The 21,629-nt window shown below is 42.0% G+C and overlaps 1 protein-coding gene across 1 annotated transcript; it reads right to left on the bottom strand.

The window, feature by feature from the left end:
• Nucleotides 1-1,717: 1,717 nt before the first annotated feature.
• LOC122690723 (synaptonemal complex protein 3-like) lies at nt 1,718-14,785 on the bottom strand. Its single transcript, XM_043897635.1, has 9 exons — nt 14,650-14,785; nt 13,627-13,793; nt 13,018-13,087; nt 12,811-12,845; nt 8,143-8,260; nt 7,217-7,316; nt 4,509-4,607; nt 2,152-2,256; nt 1,718-2,019 (listed from the first exon to the last, which is right to left on the bottom strand). Exons 2-9 carry the CDS (start codon nt 13,751-13,753, stop codon nt 1,939-1,941), a joined length of 735 nt encoding a protein of 244 aa, XP_043753570.1. The 5' UTR covers nt 13,754-13,793; nt 14,650-14,785; the 3' UTR covers nt 1,718-1,938.
• Between the last annotated feature and the right edge of the window lie 6,844 nt (nt 14,786-21,629).

The raw sequence follows: 21,629 nt of genomic DNA, 5'->3' as shown, positions 1-21,629 counted from the left end.
TGAACGACAAGAATTGAGCAAAAATCTTTATAAATTGGCAAGTTATGTAGTCTGAGAATATCATTAATTTTTTTTTTGGTTGAACTATAACACTTTTCACACCACGGTAATAAAATCCTTAAGTATTTTGGGGAATGGGAATAAGAAATCCACTGTATAACGTATGCACTGAAGTAAAAAAGCAATATTAACCTTATTGTGATGCACATGTTATACAGGAAAAATAGTGCACTTTTTAAAAGTAAAAAAAAAATAGAATTGAAAAGCATGGCATTGTCTTACATTTTTGAAAATGTATTTTATGTGTACCTAAAGAGGAAAAGGTTGAGTTTTCTTTCCCGAATTTCGTCCCACCTGTAACAATCTGTTGTTTCTGTGGAAGGGAACCAAGTGAACTGGGTACACGGATACTGAGTAGGGAAATGGAAGACCTCAATGGTCCCCAATCAAGTTGTCAGGGACCGTTCTGCCTCTCCCACCTCTCTATCTCAGCTCAGGGTTCCCAAAATGACCACTGGCAAGTGCTTAAGTCCAGTATTCTTTCAGCATGTTTAATCATCCCCTTGAGAGCAGAAACACTGCTAATTGATCTGAACTGCCCCCAGCACCCACAAACGGCCAAAAAAAATGGAGTGTTGTAGGGAGCAGACAATTTAGGACACAAGTTGAGAGTCACATAACTGAGAAGTGCCCAAGCTGAGACTCAAACCCATACCTGTCTTTCAGAAAGTCTCTCTGACTTGAAACCACCAGCCAGCAGTGCAACCTGCTACTAGTGAAGGATGGGGTAGCCTGGAGTGCTGCAGTCCATGGGGTTGCAAAGAGTCAGACGAGACTTAGCAACTGAACAACAACATAAATAGTCTGGATGGCAGGTCCTGGTTAAGTCCTTCCCCTTTCTCCACACTAAGAAGCTGCCGAAAGCCTTCATCTGGTTGGTACACAGTGATACAAAAGTCGGTTGGCTCTCCTCTTGTGAGTGGCATGTGGAGCAGCATGGCTTTGTCTTACTCTAGGGTCCCGGGATCAGAGCTGTCCAGGGGCTGTCGCTAACTAAGGGTCACCTCAGAAGAGATGAGTTGGAGCATCCCTGTTTCTTACTCGCCTCCCCCTGACATCCAGGTGTGTTATCCTCACACTTTTCCCCCATGCGTGTCTTTTCCAGTTGACCCTGAGTCCTTGGATCACACTTGCACAAACATCCCTGGCCTCGTGTATCATGGTTCATTGAAAGGAGTATTAATATAAAATGTGTTTGGATTCATGCTAAGGGCAGGTGTCATTTAATAGTGTACCAGCAACAATTAAATGACATTTTAATGTCTTTGTGGAAATGGCAATTCACGAGCCCATATCTCAGCATGGATATTTATATACCTAGGCCTGTCCTCTTAATGATTTTTAGCAGCTCAGTTTATTCACAAACAGAATCTCAAGTGCTTTTAATAATTTTTCTAAGGCAATGGAGTAGATTTTCATTTGAAATCATTTTCCCCCACTGGAACTGGCTCTGTAAACCAATGAGTAAATACAAAGGGGATTTACAGTTGAAATAGATTTTATGTTCTTCAGTTTTTCTTTTCCTTAAGGATGAACACTATAACTCTCCACACTGGTGCTTTCCGTTTTCTAGGACTGGTACAGAACTGCTGAGGCCAAAACTTAAAATGAAGTAGATTTATTGCTAAAAGTTAATTGACAGTGTTAGGGAGAAAACATCTCCATTTGCTACCCAAAGGGTGGAAAGCTTGATCCTTGTACCTGTGAAATTGTTGCTACCCACATAACTGTTTAGGATTCATTTAGTGGTTAACAGAAAAGGATTCTTACACTTAACAAACAAATGATAAACAAGATGTGCTGACTGCAACTAGAAAATTTTAGCCTATGGCAATGTATAGGTTTGATGGAGCTAATATTACGTTACTATCATATAACTTAGGTTCCAGTTCTGTCTTCAGCATCGTCAGAGAGCAGGTATTGAAGAGACTTCCGAATATTTGCCAGCTCTTGCTGTTGCTGATTCCAAAAAGGAAAGAAATATTAAAACAGTTGAATATTATTTAGATAATTGTTACATACAGTTCATAAAAAAATACCCCAATGTTCACGTCCCTCCATAGTTCTCAGTATTAAACATGCACTACTTACAGCATCCATCACAATTTTGTTTTGCAGCATGGCCATTTCTCGTCTAACTTCACTTTGTTCATCAGTCAGAAGATGTTCATGATCCTTCTGAAACTCCTCCATACTCTAAAACAGAAGGCCTAGTCCAGTGATAAAGCACCACTTTTCATTTCACTTTCTAAACACATACAATTAAATTTCAAAGTAACAACATTTAACAGTCAAAGGATGCTCATTATTTATTTCAAAAATATTGTAACTAAAACATGGAGATTGAAACACCCACTTAAGAAATCCTTCAAATGTTGTATCTGAGTCAAAGATCATTATCATCACACTTTGCTCAAAACAATGAGTTCCTGAACAGCTAAGGTCAAGGTGGACCAAAAAGAAGGAGGAGGCAAAGGAGGAGGAAGGAGAAGAGGAGGAGGAAGAAAGGAAATCACTGACAGTCTCATATCATGAATGCCATAGTTTAAAAATTCTCTGACAAGCTTTCTAAACACCAGGTAACAATTGCACCTATAATGACCAATAATCAATGCAGCATGGTTCCATTAGAGGGAAAAGATGATCTGTCATAGGAACTCATTAAGGTATGGAAAACAAACATGTTCTAAACTTTTACTATTCATTCAGCAAATAGGAATCTGGTGCATCCTATATAAAAAGCATTCTGTTAAGTGCCCTGGAGGAATTAGAAAATGAGTACATAATCTCTTCCTTATTCCAGTGAGAATTAAAAACATGTAAACAGAAAGCAACACAAAAACAGTATAACAATTCAGGAAGCACATTTTGCTGTGGCTGTGTAGTGGAAAATAGGATGGTTTCTGATTTTGTTGGCAAAAGAATAAGATGTCAATAGGTAAAAGAAGGGAATCAAGCCTACTGCCAGGGAGGAGAATATGCAAAGCAAGGAGGTAATGGTGACTTAGTGCAGAGAAAGCAACCAATCTGGACAGGTGGGAGGAGACAAAGAATGTATGGAGGAAATCACAAAGAGAGGGGGATCTTGATATGGGGTACACATTGAACGCCTGAGACTTCAAACTGGGAAGATATTATGATGAGTTTTCAGGAGAGAAGGGATACTATTTGGAGGATCGTATTACAGAAGTGTGAAGGATGGATTGGAGAGGAGAGAAGTCAGGCAAGAGTTTAATAGAACAAGCAAGGGACAATGAGGCCCTGAACCAGGTAGGACAGCAGCAGTGGGAATTCAAAGGAAGAAATTAAAGTACAGTTGCAGAGGTGAAAATTGCAGGGCCAAGTAATAGCTGGGTGGGAAGGACAAGGTACTTAGGGGAGTCAAAGACAACACTGAAGTCACCAACCTGATATCTTCTTTGGTACTTTATCAAACCTTCACATCAATTAATAGTCAATTATCAGGGAGCATTAGAATAACACATTTGTTCCCTTGGAGACACTTCTACAATAACGCTTTTGCACTAAATGATTCTAAAGTTCTTTAAGGGATATTTATTTTAAAATTCTTTTACTAGTTGAGTGACATATTAATATGTATTTGAGCAAGGTAATGAAATGGAACATCCCATCAAAATAAGAAGGGGTGTATATCTGGGATTCCATTGCCTCCTGAATAAGTATGCATCTGTATGAAGCAGAGAACAGCGTCATGAAGGCAATCTGCTAGTGGGAGAATGGCATGGTAGATGATTCTCAATTCATAAGCTTTTTCCCCTCCTCTGGCTTTTTCACACTGCTATGCATTCCAGGCTTCCTCCTGTGACTACTCATTTGCATATAAAGGCATTTTTAGTCACTGTAGCAATTCTGCATTGTCAAGTAATTATCTTCCAATTAAAATAAATACATTAAAAACTAAAAGCAAATATGCCAAAGAACACTCACATAATATATTTGAAAATAAAAGATATATTCAGAAAGTACAATTGCTACTTACTATTTTACACACACCACTGAAGTAAACAGAAGTAAAAGACATTAGGACTTAATCGCTGACTTCCTACTTTCCTGATAGTTGTCACTGATCTCCCAAAAAACTGACTGCTGAATATAAAATTAGGATTAAAGTATCGATTTTAATCACGATTTTAATCACGTCTCTTTCTAGGTAATATTCCCAATGTATCATTTCCTATTTTAAGTAATATCACAAAGCTAATAATAAATCCTAAAAATAAAAATTAATTAATTAAAAACAAATAAAAATAGAAATAAATTTAGCATTCATGTTCACCCAAAATCAATTCCTCCAAATGGAAAATGCAGAAGAATTTAAAACGTTATCGCCAAAATACTGTTACCAAAACTACAAAAGAATCTAACTTCTACTTCAAAATAGACATTATGTTTTATAAGAATGAATTGCATTAACAAAAACAACAGACCTTTAAGAACTGGTCGTATAAGTTAAAAAATTTTTTCAGCCTCTGTCTCTGAACAATTCTTGCTGCTTGAAAAATCTTTTGCTGCTCACGAAACAAATTCTACAAGTAGGAAAGAAAAGACGTTGAGATAAAATGCAGTTAATTTAATATTTAGCAACGTGTAATTCTACAGGACATTAAAAGGATTATTCTTTAAATCAATTTTTTAACATTTTCTGTGCTAAATTTTAAAACAAAGCTTAGATGTTTGTGCTTCCACCAATATACAAACAAATGAAATGATACTATTCATCGATCACTGAGAAGGCACTTTCTTTCTTGTTTAACGTATTTTGTTGAGGTAAAATTGGTTTATAGCATTGAAGGTAATCATTTGTATGGTGATAGATGGGAAAAAAATCTTTCCTGGTGAGGATGCTGTGGTGCATAAGGAAGCAGAAATACAATGCTCTACACAGGAAATGTCCTTCTTTGCCCATATTCAAAACATCCATCTTAATTCTTGGTAGCTACAAAATTTACAAACAGTTTTCACCACCATCTCTTTATCAAAAATAAATGAAATCTATGCAATTATCCTATTTAACAGCAATTAAGAGAAAAATTCTTTCCTAACAACATTGAAACATGTAGTAATTCTTGGCCATTCAATATACAAGATGAACCTTTCAATAATGCAAAACTTTGAGTTCTTTGACCTGATCTCCAGAAACAATTCTGTCCTCTCCCCTAGTTTAGCCATTCACTTACATTTCCTTACCCTAGATTCTGTCACCAACAACTGCAAAATCTATATAAGAGGAAGAACCGCAAACTCATACAGGAACTATCTGTCAGGCCCTGCTCTGAAAGACGTTAAGTGAACTTAACACTTAGGAACTCATTGGTGAAGGGGAGGACTGGAGGGGAGAAAGCGGGGTTGGGGGGCGGGGAAGGCTGCACTGAGTGGATTGTGGGATCTCAGTTTCCCAACCAGGGATTGAACCCTGGCCAAGGCAGTGAAAGCCCTGAATCCTAACCACTAGACCACCAGGGAACTCCCTTAGGAACTCATCCTCAAGGCAAACCTATGATGTAGGTACTCTTATTACACCCCATTCATACATGAGGACACTGAGACCTGTCAGAGATACATAATCTGCCCATGGCTCCATAGCCAGTAATTGGACAAATCAGAATTGGATCCCAACATTATGACTCCAGAGCCCAGGGTCTTGACCACTGTACTATATACTGTTTGCCCATTTTTCCCATCAGGTAACCTCTACCTCCTTATGTTGGCAGCTCACTCCCCTCTGTACTGTGTCTCAGTACCCTACCAGGACCTGATATCTACATTTGAATTGAACATTTTTCACTGCCCCCTTTCTCCACCCCCTGCCCTGTATCCTCCTTCTGAGTTAAGGCCATGGTCATTCACTATACCTACACCCTTGCACTTACACCTTACCCCCTTTTCACTCTGTCAACATGCTTAGCTCACCCTAACCCTGGAAAATCCAACTCTCCAGCTGCTCAGCCACAACCACACAGACAGGTCTTATTTTAGATTCGTGATCGCTATGATGCTCATCTAAGTTGGACTGTACTGCAGCTTGGCAATGGTATTTCCGTGGTCCATCCACTGACCCACTGTGAGGAAACAATTCCAGGTTTTCTCCTCTGCCCTCAAAAGGCAACACCTCCTCCACCATCCTTACCCCTAACTGTGACAGAGGTCAGTCCGGTAAGAGTAAACCATGCCCTGACTGCAATGGCTGGTTATGGAATAGGCAAATGATCCAAACTAGATGAGTGATAGTCTTCCGAAAGAACTTCCTGCCAAGCCACAGAACAAGATTTTCTCGGTCCACTGGGGTTTGGGCTTCCCTGGAGGCTCAGATGGTAAAGAATCTGCCTGCAGTGTGGGAAACCTGGGCTCGATCCCTGGGTTGGGAAGATTCCCTGGAGGAGGGCATGGCAATCCACTCCAGTATTCTTGCCTAGAGAATCCCCATGGACAGAAGAGCCTGGCAGACTGCAGTCCATGGGGTCACAAAGAAGTCAGACACGACTGAGAGACTAAGCACAGCACACTGGAGTTTACTAAACTGAGAGCACGTTTAGGATTGCAAGACTCTACCTTACAGACCTCATGGAAAAATCCTACTAGGAGATAGAGACAGAGCCCAAATGACCCTGCCTGAGAAACTTTCGATAAGGCCTGAAACTCTGCTTTTGTACTCTGGTAAATTTCAGACACTTGGAACTGCAAGAATCCAAACCAAGAGAGGGAGTAAAGACCAGGGGCTTTTGTGAGTGTGGTGTGTGCCTGTACTTCTCTGATTTTCTGTGATCCGGGTCCAACCACATAGGCAGCAGTGGGGCCCTGGTTCAGGTCTATGGGTCTAAGACATGACCAGGCTCTCCATTAAACTTGAGACTTGGTTACAAAGCATGCGTGCATGCTAAGTCGCTTCTGTCGTGTTCAACTCTTTGCAACCCTATGGGCTGTAGCCCGCCAGGCTCCTCTGTACATGGGATTCTCCAGGCAAGGATACTGGAGCGGGTTGCCATGACCTCCTCCAGGGAATCTTCCCGACCCAGGGATTGAACTCGTCCCTCTTAGGTCTCCTGCATTGGCAGGCAGGTTCTTTGCCACGAGCGCCACCTCTTGAGAAGCCTCTTGGTTACAACAGATTAATTAGAAAGTTAAGCCTGATACCAACAGCTAGTTTTTCTTCTTCCTCCTTGGTTTCCTGCACGCTTATATCCCACTCCAGAAACAAAGTCAGAAACTGCTGAGAATATTCACGATAAAGCTTCTGCCTGTAAAACGTAATAATGAGCAATGTCATACTTCATATTGCTAAGAAAAAAGTAAACACATTCAAAACGAAACTGATTTGACACAAATTATACTATAAAGGGAGAAGGGAATAATTGCAGCTGAAAATTTCCGATGGGAAATGGCAAAACAAAATGGATGATTTACTCTCATTCCCTCAGTACTTGTCCCCAACTGTCTAAGAGGGATGCGATCTCACATGCCTTAGCTCTTGAGAACTAAGGAAGATTTAATGCAGTATAAACTTCCCCCCAAATGCATTTTATCTATAAGTTTTTTTTTCATTTTCACTTATTGAATGATAAAGAGATTCAATGAAGATATCATATAAGTTTTCTAAACAGGAATATTTCACTTCCCCCGCCCTCACCCTGTCACAATAAAGATTTTGCACAAAAGAAAAGTGGACCCGATGATGATAAATTTTGAAGTTATTCAAATATAAGATTAACTCTTTCCACACAATTGAATACAGCTAAATATCACAAGACACTTCTCTTTTATTCATCTAGCATATTCCAAGAACGAATATAATTTTTTCTTAAATACTAACAAAATTCAGCTATAATTTTAAAGCAGAAAATAGGTTACCATTATCGACCTTTAGTAATACCTCTCTTTTCAATTAAGGTGTAAGGTTATAGGACTAAAGGAAGTATTGACGTCAATAAAAATCAAACTGCATATATTTCTCAACAGAGACACCAATTAATAGAGGATAACAGCATTATTTTAATTAAGCTGGACTCACAAACACTAAGATATGACACCCAGGTCCTGGCTCTAAAAACCAACAATGTTTGTTACCTTTGCTCCTCCTGGGTTTTCCAAACATGCTCAATTATCAGGTTAATGCTTTGGATAGAAGCATTGGTATTCATTATAAATCTTTTTCTCTTTGCATGAAGAAGCTTCTTAATATCATCTATATCAAACATATATATTTCCACTTAGTATTGATTCAGTAGTATTGGAAATACAATCACCATTTTAAAAAGGCATATGTCAAAACTCAAGTATGCATTTCCCTTTTTTCTGTATAATATTTCAGTTACTAGCACCTCAATTCTAATCTTTATAACTGGGGGTGGTCTTAAGATGGTGGAGGAATAGGATGGGAAGACCACTTTCTCCTCCACAAATTCATTGAAAGATCATTTGAACTCTGAGCAAATTTCACAAAACAACTTCTGAACGCCGGCAGAGGACACCAGGCACCCAGAAAGGCAGCCCACTGTCTTCAAAAGGAGGTAGGACAAAATATAAAAGATAAAAAGAGAGGCAAAAGAGTTAGGGATGGAGTGCCATCCCAGAGAGAGAGTCATAAAAGAGAAGTTTCCAAACACCAGGAAACCCTCTCACCAGCGAGTCTGTGGGGCATTTTGGAATCTCAGAGGGCAACATAACTGGGAGGAAAAATAAATAAATAAATAAATAAAACCCACAGATTACGTGCCTACTGGCAACTTCCAGTGGAGAAGTAGCCCAGTCGCTCACATCTGACACCAGCAAGTGGGGGCTGAACAGGGAGGCACGGGCTGCATTGCTTAGGGTAGGGACCAGGCCTGAATGACCTGAGGACAATCTGAGGAAGCTAAAGTGAGATAGCAACCCAAACAGAGGAATAGCCAGAGAAAGAGAAAAGGAGAGAGAGAGAGAACTTTCCCGTGAAAAGCTCTAACCTAAGGCACTGCTGGGCCCACTCACAGAACAAAGGACTGAGCGAATACCAGAGGAAAGCTAGCCGGCTGCGGACCAGCCAGAGCCAGAAAGGGGCAATCTTGGCCCCAGAGATGACATCCTCTACCAAACTGTGAGCAGGCTCCCAGTTGCTAACCAAGTCTTCCTGGGATCCTAGAAGGTTGACATCCTATGGGAAGGTCACAGCCAGAGATCAGCTCCCCAGAAGAGACACACAGCACAGCTGAGATGGTGCTCCCACTGTGCACCCAGGAAACCAAGCAGCTGGGACAGGAGAGGTGATAAGACGTCCCACCCAGCTGGGGAGAGTGCACTCGCCAAGCACCTGGTCGCCTGTGCTGCTCAGACCTGGGAAGGGCACAAAACGCATGCCCAACGGAGTCTGCGCCTTTTTGGAGTACTTGAGAACCTGAACCTGAACAGCTTAGACCTGGGAAGTGCACACAACCCAGGGCCCACTTTAGACAGTTCCCCTGCAGAGCAACCTGGAACCTCAGCAGTGTAGACTGGGAAAGCACACACGCCGTGAGCAGGGGCAAACCCAGTGCGGCTGAGACCCTGCAAGTGCTCCCCACACACGCCAGTGATATTTGTTTGCAGTGTTCCTCCCTCCCTACAGCACGACTCAATAAGTGAGCCTAAATAAGTGACCACCACCGCCCCCTTGTGTCAGGGCAGAAATTAGACACTGAAGAGACTTGCAAACAAAAGAAGCCAAAATAAACAGAGGGAACCGCTTTAGAAGTGACAGGTGGAACAGATTAAAACCCTGTAGTTAGCACTGACTACATTGGAAGGGGCCTATAGAACTTGAGAAGTATAAGCTGAAACAAGGAACTATCTGAAACTGAAGTGACCCCCACACTGCCCACAACAGCTCCAGAGAAATTCCTAGATATATTTTTACTATTGTCATTTGTTTTATTTTTAATTTTTTTAAATTTTGAAGTCCTTTATTACTCCCTTAATTTTCATTTTTGTAACCTACTATTACCTTGCAAAAAAGACCCCATTTTTAAAGCAAATTTCATATATATTATTTTTATAATTTTTGTGATTTTATTTTGTTTTTTTAATATCGCATTTTTGAAAGTCTAACTTCTACTCTAGATTTTTAATCTTTGCTTTTTGGTATTTGTTATCAATTTTGTACCTTTAAGAATCCAATCTCCAGTACCATTTTTACTTAGGAGTGTGATTACTGGCTTGATTGCCCTCTCCCCCTTTTGACTCCCCCTTTTCTCCCCTAGGTCATCTCTATCTCCTCCCTCCCCCATCTCATCTCTACTAAACTCTGTGAACCTCTTAGGGTATTGAGGGCTGTGGAGAACACTTAGTGAACTGATTACTCGCTAGATCTGTCTCTCTCCTTCTGAGCCCCCCCTTCTTCTCCTGGTGACCTCTATCTCCTTCCTCCTTCTTCTCTTCTCTTTGTAACTCCGTGAACCTCTCTGGATATTCCAGGCTGTGAAGAGCACATAGGGATTTAATTACAGGCTAGATTGCTCTCTCCCCTTGTGATTCCCCCTCTCCTCGTCCTGGTCAACTTTATCTCCCTCCTCCCTCTACTCTTCTCTATGTAATTCTGTGAACCTCTCTCAGTGTTTCAGACTGTGGAGAATCTTTTCTCCATTAACCTAGATGTTTAATCATCAGTGCTGTATGGATGGAGAAGTCTTGAGGCTACTGTAAGAATAAGACTGAAAACCAGAGGCAAGAGGCTTAAATCCAAAACCTGAGAACACCAGAGAACTCCTGACTCCAGGGAATATTAATCGATAAGAGCTCATCCAAAAGCCTCCATACCTACACTGAACCCAAGCTCCACCCAAGAGCCAAGAAGTTCCAGAGCAAAACATACTACCCAAATTCTCCAGCAACACAGGAACATAACCATGAGCTTTAACATACAGGCGGACCAAAAGAAAGCAAACCGATAAACATCTCAAAACTCACTACTGGACACTTCATTGCACTCCAGAGAGAAGAAATCTAGCTACACCCACCAGAACACCGACGCAAGCTTCCCTAATGAAGAAACTTTGACAAGCCACCCATCCAATCCCACCCACAGTGAGGAACCTCCACAATAAAAAGGAACCACAAACTGCCAGAATACAGATAGGACACCCAAAACACAGCAATCTAAACAAGATGAAAAGGCAGAGAAATACTCAGCAGGTAAAGGAACATGATAAAAGCACACCAAACCAAACAAAAGAGGAGGAGATATGGAGTCTACCTGAAAAAGAATTCAGAATAATGATAGTAAGAATGATCGAAAATCTTGAAAACAAAATGGAGTTACAGATAAACAGCCTGGAGACAAGGATTGAGAAGATGCAGGAAATGTTTAACAAGGACCTAGAATAAATAAAAAAGAGTCAATCAATAATGAATAATGCAATAATTGAGATGAAAAACACTCTGGAGGGAACCAACAGTAGAATAACTGTGGCAGAAGATAGGATAAATGAGATGGAAGATAGACTGGTGTAAATAAATGAAGCATAGAGGAAAAAAGAAAAAAAGAATTAAAAGAAATGAGGACAAACTCACAGACCTCTGGGACAATGCCAAACGCCCCAACATTTGAATCTTAGGAGACCCAGAAGAAGAAGACAAAAAGAAAACAAACAAAACACTCATAACAAAACACTTATAAAAGCTGGGTTTGGGTAAATTTATAAAATATCCTCCATATCAAAGGACACATTCTGATGTATTCTTGTTACAACTCAATAGGTAAATCACACATCATCATTCTATTTTTGAAGTGTCCAAAAGAGAAAAAAAAAAATAAACGCAAAGGCAAGAAAACGATTTTTTAAATTCAGTCAATGAGGATTTTAGGTATTTTTGAGTTAAAGACAAAGATCATGAAGAATTTAAGGAAATAAAGGAATTTATTCAAAAACACTTTCTAAATCCATTCATAAGGGAAAAATGGGGAGTCTGTCTTACATCAGTTTTAAAAAGAAGGTTTGCAGTTTGCAAAATGTTCAATATTTATAAAAATGCTTTCCTAAACATTTGATTGTATGTTATTGATCTACCATGAATTGTTACTTTCCAGAGATTGTGACAAGCTACACAATTTTATACATCCAGTTTATCTTGCATAATAATCAGTTTATGAGACAGCTCCCACTCAAACATCTTGCTTGTATGAAGGATCCATTTAGAGGACTCAGAAACTGACATAGGCTCTTTGTTAAGAGTCTCTTCCTGTAACCCAGTTAATGTAATTGATATCTAAAAGAACAATTTTAAACTTTTAAGTTTATGGTTCTGATCTTACATCACCAGCATGCTAGCAAAGTTCCTTTTAGTTCTCCACTGCACAGTTAATGTAAATATAACAATAGAGACGTATTTTACAGGATTAAATATAAAATTCTGTATGCACCAAAGAAAAGAAAAAGGAATGTCACACAAAATAGGTAGAGGAAATTAAAAATTGATATTAAAGAAGGATATATTCCTTACTCTGAGATACAAGTAGGAAAAACATTGTTTCATTCACATTCTTCTAATATCCCACAGTCCATCAAATGCACCCATGTATAAAATAAAAGCATTGCTCTGACCTCACCACTGGTAGCACCATTCTCTCCACATCCACAGTAAAAAGGGAAACTAAAGAAACCTATGAAGCCAAATCACACTAAACACGTAGGGAAGATCCTAAATCTGAGAACAAGGTATTAACATTTCCTATGATATAGAGTTTTAAAGCAATTTACTTTCACTACAGTATCTCCTAAAGCATACCTTCAAATTTTTTCAGCATATCCTGTAATTCATTCCTGTAAAGAAATCACATGAACTTTTAAATTAAGGGTACCTAAAACACCATACTGGTTTTGGAAGAAACGTGTCACGCCAAGTGTTTTACATACAATACTTGCTACAAGAGCCCACCTTTACTTTTCTTAAAGTACCTTATAAGGCAAGCCCAAATTCCTTTAAACATGTTACCTCACATCTTCCATAAATGCTGCTTGCAAAGGACTTTCTTCTTCATGGATATCAATCACTGACCTGTTTGCTGCATGGAAATAAAATGGGAAAAGGTTTAAGGCTGACATATGGCATTTTGGTCAGGTTTCCTGAAGAAACAGCTGCACTGTGGAAGGGTCCAGGATTTGCAACAACGAAAGCATCTTAAAGCAGACATCTCAGAGGAATCGTGTATGTGAAGGTCAGATGAAGTTAGATCAGGGGCCAGGACCACTTTTTGGAGACAGCGTTACAAGCCTTTCAGGGTTTACCAGCAGCGGGAAAAAAACATGTAGCACTCAGGGAAATGATTCGGAAAGAAGGACATGCAAGCTGTTATGAAGGAGAGCTGCTAGGAAGCTTACAGGGCAGTCCCAGTTTGGGATATGAGGCTGAACTGGGCAGCCTCCGGTACATGACACAGCTTGGCACACACATGGCTTTCCCTGCTTACTATGTGGAGGACTGGGAAGCAATGACCCAAGGGACACTGCCCATCCCCCCCCCCATTACTCTGCCCTCGCCCATGTGCTGTGATCTGCAAAGGTTTCCGACAGACCATCCCTTGGCAAACACTCTCTGGCTCACTCAGCTCTCTTCTCTCCTGACTCCCAGAGTCACAGGCTGCCATATCATGAGCCTCCATCGGGGCATCCTGAGTCTCCTTCGAGGCATCCTTAACCCTCCTGAGACGCTTCCTCTGAGGCCTCTCCATCTACTCGAGTCTTCCGAGGTATAGACAGCACGCCTGCACCCTGGGAGCACAAACATAAAGACACAGATGGCCCCAGGGTCAACGAGCAATGGCCGGCACGGGTCCTCCGCGGCAGATCAGGGTGTGTGCTTCCTCCTGTCCCTTGTTGGACCAGGAGCTGATGAAGCACGCAGTGATTGTGACCCCCTCCCCTCAGCACTGCAATGGAGGACTGGCTCCTGCACCGCCCCTCACAGCCCCGTGCTGCCCACAGACATCTGAGTGTCAAGACCCTCTGGGGACAGAGTGTCAGGACCCCACGTGGGGACAGAGGCTGACCCCTGTGCCTTGCATCCCCACGGATCCGGTGCCAGGGGGGGTAGGCCTGGCCACAGGCAGGACAAACCTGAGTGTCCCTCCATAGGGGTGGGGAACAAACCGTTCAGCACCTGTCCAGGCACAGTCGGGTTGGGGGCCTTCCCGACACGCCATCTGAACCCCAGATGACCTCAGGGCACTGGCCCATCCTTTCTGCCCGGTCACTGGGCAGGAAGGACAGACCTGGGTGGATGACGCCTGCCCACCCTCTGAGACTCTCCTGGGTTGTGGGGACCGTTGTGGGGACCGACACCTCTCCCCAAACCCTGCCTGCTGGCCCAGCCCTTGGGGTCCTCCTTCTGCCCGGCTGGAGGCCGAGGGGAAGCCTTGGGGACATCGCCTCAGAGGCCAGCCTGGCTGCCACAGCCCCACACTCTGATTCCTTCAAGTCTGAGAAGATGGCGCCGCCCCTCCCCCAGCCCTGCTCACGGTCATGTGGTGCCGCCGGCCTCCCTGAGGGTCCCTCTGTCCCCCTCTTGGATCCCTCTGCCTGTCCCTCCCTCCCTCCATCCTTCATCCACACAGGGTGAGCTCCTCACCACAATCTCCAAACTGCGAACCTCACACCGCACACGGGACGCTCCTCTCAGGACCTCGGGACAGCACGGAAGCAACCGGCCTCTCCTGAGAGGGAGCAGCGCCGATTGGCCGGCACAGTGCGCATGCGGGAGGCGGGGCCTGGGCCTCACCCCGCCCCTTACAGAACAGCCCTCCGGGGGGGTGGGGGGTGCTCAGGCTGGGGACCCACGCTGCGGCTCTCCATGTTCTGTCTGCAGAGGACACTGCCCTTGCGGGCCGTTTTCCTGGGAAATCACAGAAGGCCAGGGGAGTGAGGAACAGGTGCTCCAGCCTCCGCCTGCCTGATGAAGGAGCATTTACCAACCCCTAGTCACTCTCCTCCTGATTTCCGTTCCACTCACTCCCTTCCGCTTGCAGACGAAGAGCCATCCTCCAGGGTGTCTTGTATAAACCACAACCCTCCATTTTCAGGTTTGGATTTTCCTTTCTTTCTTTTTTTTTTTTTTAAAGACACTGTTACCTAATCCTTAAATAGCCTTGCTTACTTATGTTGTCTGCAAATCACCGTCAATTGTATCAGGTTCTCTGTGGTCTTCCGCCACTTCCTCTTTGCATCACTCGACATTGTGGCAGTATCAACCAGTATCTACAGTGTGACCTGTCTCCACCGGGCTTTCTCTTTCCCTGCCCTGTCATGTACCCTTGTGGAGCCACGCCTCCCTTTGTCCCTCCATTTTTCTTCTTGTCCCTGGACATCTGCATGCTTTCCACTTGAAAGCCCTTCAGAGCACCGATGCAAGCAGTGTTCTGGTGTCTAGCCCATGTGCAATACTCATTTCAGTGTTTAAGGGAGTGGGATGGCTAGGTCATAGGCTCACTGAGTGCAGGGAAACTGTCTCCATCTTCTGCCTCCACCAGTGGGTTTAGTCTATTGTTCTGTGATCTCACCAAATACTTGATGGAGTCAGGTTTCTTGCCTGTTGCCACTAGTGGGTGTAAAATTACATCTGGAAATATCTTCCTTTACATGTCTGCAGTCGCTCATAAAGTGGAGCTCCCATGTGTGTGTCTCTGTGTGTGCATGTGGGTGTGCTTATTGGTCATTTCACTTTCCTTTTCTGTGACAGATCTCCTGGCATCATGACCTTTAATCATTTGGATCAGATGACTTCATTACAGATACACGTAGAAGCTTTTCACATATTCCAGATTTCAGTTTTGTGACATTGCCTTTTGATTGTAATAAAACATAAATAGTTCACGTTTTACTTTGTTAGCCATTTTTAGGTATAGCGTTCAGTGTCATGAAGTGACACCACCACTTCTGCCTTTAGGATTTGTTTCTTTCCAAACTGAAACTCTGTACACATTAAACACTTATTGTCAAACCCCTCCTCCTCCCAAGCCCTGGCAACCACCATTTTACTTTCTGTCTCTGTAAATGTGCCTACTCTGGATACTTCATATATGCACTATTTATATTTTATGGCCAGGATATCTCACTGAGCATATCTTTGATTTCATCCATATTGTAATGCATGTCAGAATTCCTTTCCTTTTTAATGGCAAAGAACAATCATTGTTGGTGTATATCACATGGTTTCCTCATTCATCTGTTGATGGACAAATACTAATGCTGTACAAGCACAGGCATACAAGTATCTCTTTGAGTCTCTCATTTCACTTTTTTTGGGTGTACACCCAGAAGTGGTATTTCTGGATCAGATGGTCATTATAGTATCAATTTTTTGAGTAACTGCATGCTGTTTTCCATAAGGGCCACACCATTTTACATTTCGAACAGTGAAGCACAAAGTTTCCAACTTCTCCACAGCCATGCCAACAGCTGTTATTCTGTGGATTTCTGGTAACAGGCATCCTGATGAATGTGAAGTGTGATTTTGAATTGCGTTTCCCTAATCATTAGCCATATTGAGCATCTTTTCATGGGCTTATTGGTCATTTGCACATTTTCTTAAGAGAAATGTCTACTGAAGTCACTTGCCAATTTTTTATTCATGTTGTGTTGTTGCCATGGTGGTGGTAGTAGTTGAGTTGTGGGAGCTCTTTATGTATTTTGGATTTGAATCTCTTATCAGATAGATTTTGGGCAATTATTTTCTTCCATTCCATGAGTTGCCTGGTCTCTCTTGATAATGTCCTTTGATGTGCAAAAGCTTTGAATTTTGGTATAGTCCAATTTATCAATTTTTTTCCTTTTCCTGACTCCTGGGTCTTTTGAAATAAAATACTCTTAACCCTAAAATCATCAAAGTGTTCTCCTATATTTAATTAGACTCATTTTAAGACAGTGCTTTGCCTTTTTAAGTCTTTGTTTGTGTAGACTTGATTTGAGGGCTGGTGTCAGAGATCTGATTGCTTGCTTTTTTTCCTCCCATGGAAAAATGATGGTACCATCCTCATTTATTGAGTGGTGTACACTTTCCCCACTATTAGCAATGCTATGTCTGTCATATGTCCAGTTTCTCTATGTTCCTGCTTCTGCTTCTCTAGCCCTTTGCACCAGCCAGTTTATTTATCACGTGCCAAAACCACAGCTAGTAATAAAACGAAGATTCCAAGTTGGATCTGTCAAACTCTGAATCCTCAGGTATTAGCTACACTCCGATGCCTAAGACTCTTCAGTGATTCCTCCAACCCTCCACGAGAGGGTCTACCCTACATATGAGAACCCTTGACATCTTATCTCATTTAACTCACCTTTTGTCATCTCCAAATACAACTTCCTGCAGTTTCCTCAGGCACATCTTTGCTGTTTTGTGTCACTGGGCCTTTGAAGGTGCTCAGCCAACTCCTCTGTGGAATCTTGGTTGGCACTCCTTCCTTTGCCTACCACTGTGGCTTACAGCCTCTTTCCTCTCATTACACTGTAGACCAGTCAACTGTGTGCTGCAGAAACTGTACTGTTTTGCCTCACTTTGACCATTAGGCTGGAAACCTGCCTAATTCCAGCAAGCAGATTTAGAATTTGTAATTTAAATAGACCAGTGTTTACCCATAAATAAAACCAACATTTCTGTAAGCTTTACTGCCTTTTGAAAGTATACAAACTCATGATTCATTTAATTATATTAATAATCCTCTGGAAGATGAATTAGTGTAAGCTCACTTTATAATTTGGGATACTGAGGATCAAAGAGTAGAAATATTTACCCAAGTTCATAGAGCTGCACTGTAGAGCTAGACTGTAGAGTGTGACTATAGACATGGAAGTCCTTTATCAAGTTATCATTTTCAGTGTAAATTTCAAAACAAATTGGTCAAGGAAGGGTGCTGTCCTTGACACTTTGAAGTACAAGTAAAAGTTGTGAAATGATAAACCTAATGAAGAGTTCATGCAGATCAGATCAGGTGAAAGAAAAGAGTTGGTTCTTGATAGAACTTAGGTCAATGGTCCAGGAACCTGAAAGTAGAGTGCATTCAAATTTTCAGGGAGATTCTGATTCCTTGTGTCTGGCACAAGGACAGGAATCTGGATTTGTAAGAAGCTCCTACAAGTGGTTGCTCTCCAGTGGACCACATTTTTTTATCTCCTGGAGAAGGAAATGGCAACCCACTCCAGTATTTTTCCCTGGAAAATCCCACAGATGGAGGAACCTGGTAGGCTACAGTCCACGGGGTCACAAAGAGTCGGACATGACTGAGCGACTTCACTCACTCACTCCCACAAGGAATTGGATAATTAATAAGGATGATGTAAGGTAAGTGCTATGTCAGGTCCCGTATCTATCTCAGCATTCTATCCTTCATCCTTTCATATTTACTAACAGAACTTTGACACCTTTGCATCTAGATGTGGGCACATGACCCAGTTCAGTTCCTGGGCTGACCGTGACACATGTCCCAGGCATCTGTGATGGAACTTCTTGGAAAGATTCATGGATTGGACTGATGCAGTTGGCGTCCCCCCTTGATATTTTCCCTTTGTCCTGGCAGGTATATAGATAAAATGCTTGTGACTTTGAGACAGAAGCCAAATAAAGGATGACGGGTTTCCTTGAGCTGTAGCATCAGACCTGAGTTGCCTCTTCTTACTACATGTTAACTGGGATATGTGAACCCCTATTTAGCCAGTCCACTATCTAAAATGAAGTCAAATGCAAACAATAATGACAGAGCAGTACATAAATGAAATTTAGTTTTACTCAACTTGCATCCGTTGAAGCATCAAAAAAGCAAGAAGTTCCAGAAAAACATCTTCTTCATTGACTACGCCAAAATCTTTGACTGTGTGGATCACAAGAAACTGTTGAAAATTCTGAAAAAGATGGGAATACCAGACCACCTCACCTGCCTCCTGAGAAATCTGTATGCAGGTCAGGAAGCAATAGTTAGAACTGGACATGCAACAACAGACTGGTTCCAAATGGGAAAAGGAGTATGCCAAAGCTGTATATTGTCACCCTGCTTATTTAACTTATATATGCAGAGTACATCATGAGAAATGCCGGGCTGGATGAAGCACAAACCGGAATCAAGATTGCTGGGAGAAATATCAATAACCTCAGATATACAGATGACACCACCCTTATGGCAGAATGAGAAGAAGAACTAAAGAGCCTCTTGATGAAAGTGAAAGAATTCAGAAAACTAAGATCATGGCATCCACTCCCATCACTTCATGGCAAATAGATGGGGAAACAATGGAAACAGTGACAGACTTTATTTTTGGGGCCCCCAAATCACTGCAGATGCTGCTTGTAGCCATGAAAATAAAAGACACTTACTCCTTCGAAGAAAAGATATGACCAAACTAGACAGCATATTAAAAAGCAGAGACATTACTTTGCTGACAAAGGTCTGTCTGGTCAAGGCTATGGTTTTTCCAATAGTCATGTCTGGATGTGAGTGTTGGACTATAAAGAAAGCTGAGCGCTGAAGAGTGGATGCTTTTGAACTGTGGTGTTGGAGAAGACTCTTGAGAGTCCCTTGGAATGCAAGGAGATCCAACCAGTCCATCCTAAAGGAAGTCAGTCCTGAATATTCACTGGAAGGACTGATGCTGAAGCTGAAACTCCAATACTTTGGCCACCTGATGCGAAGAACTGACTCACTGGAAAAGATCCTGATTCTGGGAAATATTGAAGGCAGGAGGAGAGGGGGACGACAGAGGATGAGATGGTTGGATGGCATCACTGACTTGATGGACTCATGTTTGAGTAAACTCCGGGAGCTGGTGATGGACAGGAAGGCCTGGAATGCTGCAGTTCATGGGGTCGCAAAGAGTCGGACACGACTGAGTGATGAACTTAACTGATTGATTCAGTATTATTGGAAATACAATTACCATTTTTAAAAAGGCATCATGTCAAAAATCAAGTGTTTGCTTCCTTTTTTTTCTTCATAATCTTTCAGTTGCTAGCACCTCAATTCTAATTTTTAAAACTGCACATGTTTTAGAAAAATCTGTAATGGAAAAAAAAAGAGCTAAGAAACTAAAGTTACTCTTTTCCAAAATGCATTAAAGGCTCCCAAAGACAGTTTTTCATGTTCTCAATGAGAAAATACTTATAAAAGTTGGTTTGGGGTAAATTTATAAACATGTGACTGTGATCTAAGGAATGGGATGTCAGTGAGAATGACGTGTGTCACTGCCTGGCCTAGCATATAAAAACCTCAATCTGGTACATCTCCATGCTCTTTTCCCCTTCTTGCAAACTGCAAAGGAAGCCACCCCTGGGGAACTTGTGGATGCCACATGTTGAAGGTGCCAGAGTTTCCAGTGGTCTGAGTCCCTGTAAGAAGTGCATGAATAAAACTCTGGAGGAGGATGTATTCACTTTCCCAGTAATGTTACAGGAGCAGTAAACAAACTACTTTAAATGTTACAGTAATAGTCTGCCATCCCTAATGCAATTTCCGTCAGTCAGTTCAGTCGCTCAGTCGTGTCTGACTCTTTGCGACCCCATGGACCGCAGCATTCCAGGCTTCCCTGTCCATCACCAGCTCCCAGAGCTTACTCAAACATGAGTCCATCAAGTCAGTGATGCCATCCAACCATCTCATCCTCTGTCGTCCCCCTCTCCTCCTGCCTTCAATATTTCCCAGAATCAGGATCTTTTCCAGTGAGTCAGTTCTTCGCATCAGGTGGCCAAAGTATTGGAGTTTCAGCTTCAGCATCAGTCCTTCCAGTGAATATTCAGGACTGACTTCCTTTAGGATGGACTGGTTGGATCTCCTTGCATTCCAAGGGACTCTCAAGAGTCTTCTCCAACACCACAGTTCAAAAGCATCCACTCTTCAGCGCTCAGCTTTCTTTATAGTCCAACACTCACATCCAGACATGACTACTGGAAAAACCATAGCCTTGACCAGACAGACCTTTGTCAGCAAAGTAATGTCTCTGCTTTTTAATATGCTGTCTAGTTTGGTCATATCTTTTCTTCGAAGGAGTAAGTGTCTTTTATTTTCATGGCTACAAGCAGCATCTGCAGTGATTTGGGGGCCCCAAAAATAAAGTCTGTCACTGTTTCCATTGTTTCCCCATCTATTTGCCATGAAGTGATGGGAGTGGATGCCATGATCTTAGTTTTCTGAATTCTTTCACTTTCATCAAGAGGCTCTTTAGTTCTTCTTCTCATTCTGCCATAAGGGTGGTGTCATCTGTATATCTGAGGTTATTGATATTTCTCCCAGCAATCTTGATTCCAGCTTGTGCTTCATCCAGCCCGGCATTTCTCATGATGTACTCTGCATATATAAGTTAAATAAGCAGGGTGACAATATACAGCTTTGGCATACTCCTTTTCCCATTTGGAACCAGTCTGTTGTTGCATGTCCAGTTCTAACTATTGCTTCCTGACCTGCATACAGATTTCTCAGGAGGCAGGTGAGGTGGTCTGGTATTCCCATCTTTTTCAGAATTTTCAACAGTTTCTTGTGATCCACACAGTCAAAGGCTTTGGCATAGTCAATAAAGCAGAAATAGATGTTTCTCTGGAACTATCTTGCTTTTTTCATGATCCAGCAGATGTTGGCA

This window comes from Cervus elaphus, chromosome X, assembly GCF_910594005.1.
Source record: "Cervus elaphus chromosome X, mCerEla1.1, whole genome shotgun sequence".
Classification (NCBI taxonomy): Eukaryota; Metazoa; Chordata; class Mammalia; order Artiodactyla; family Cervidae; genus Cervus; species Cervus elaphus.
Note: the sequence above shows the minus strand (reverse complement) of the source record. Positions and strands in the feature narration are given on the sequence as shown.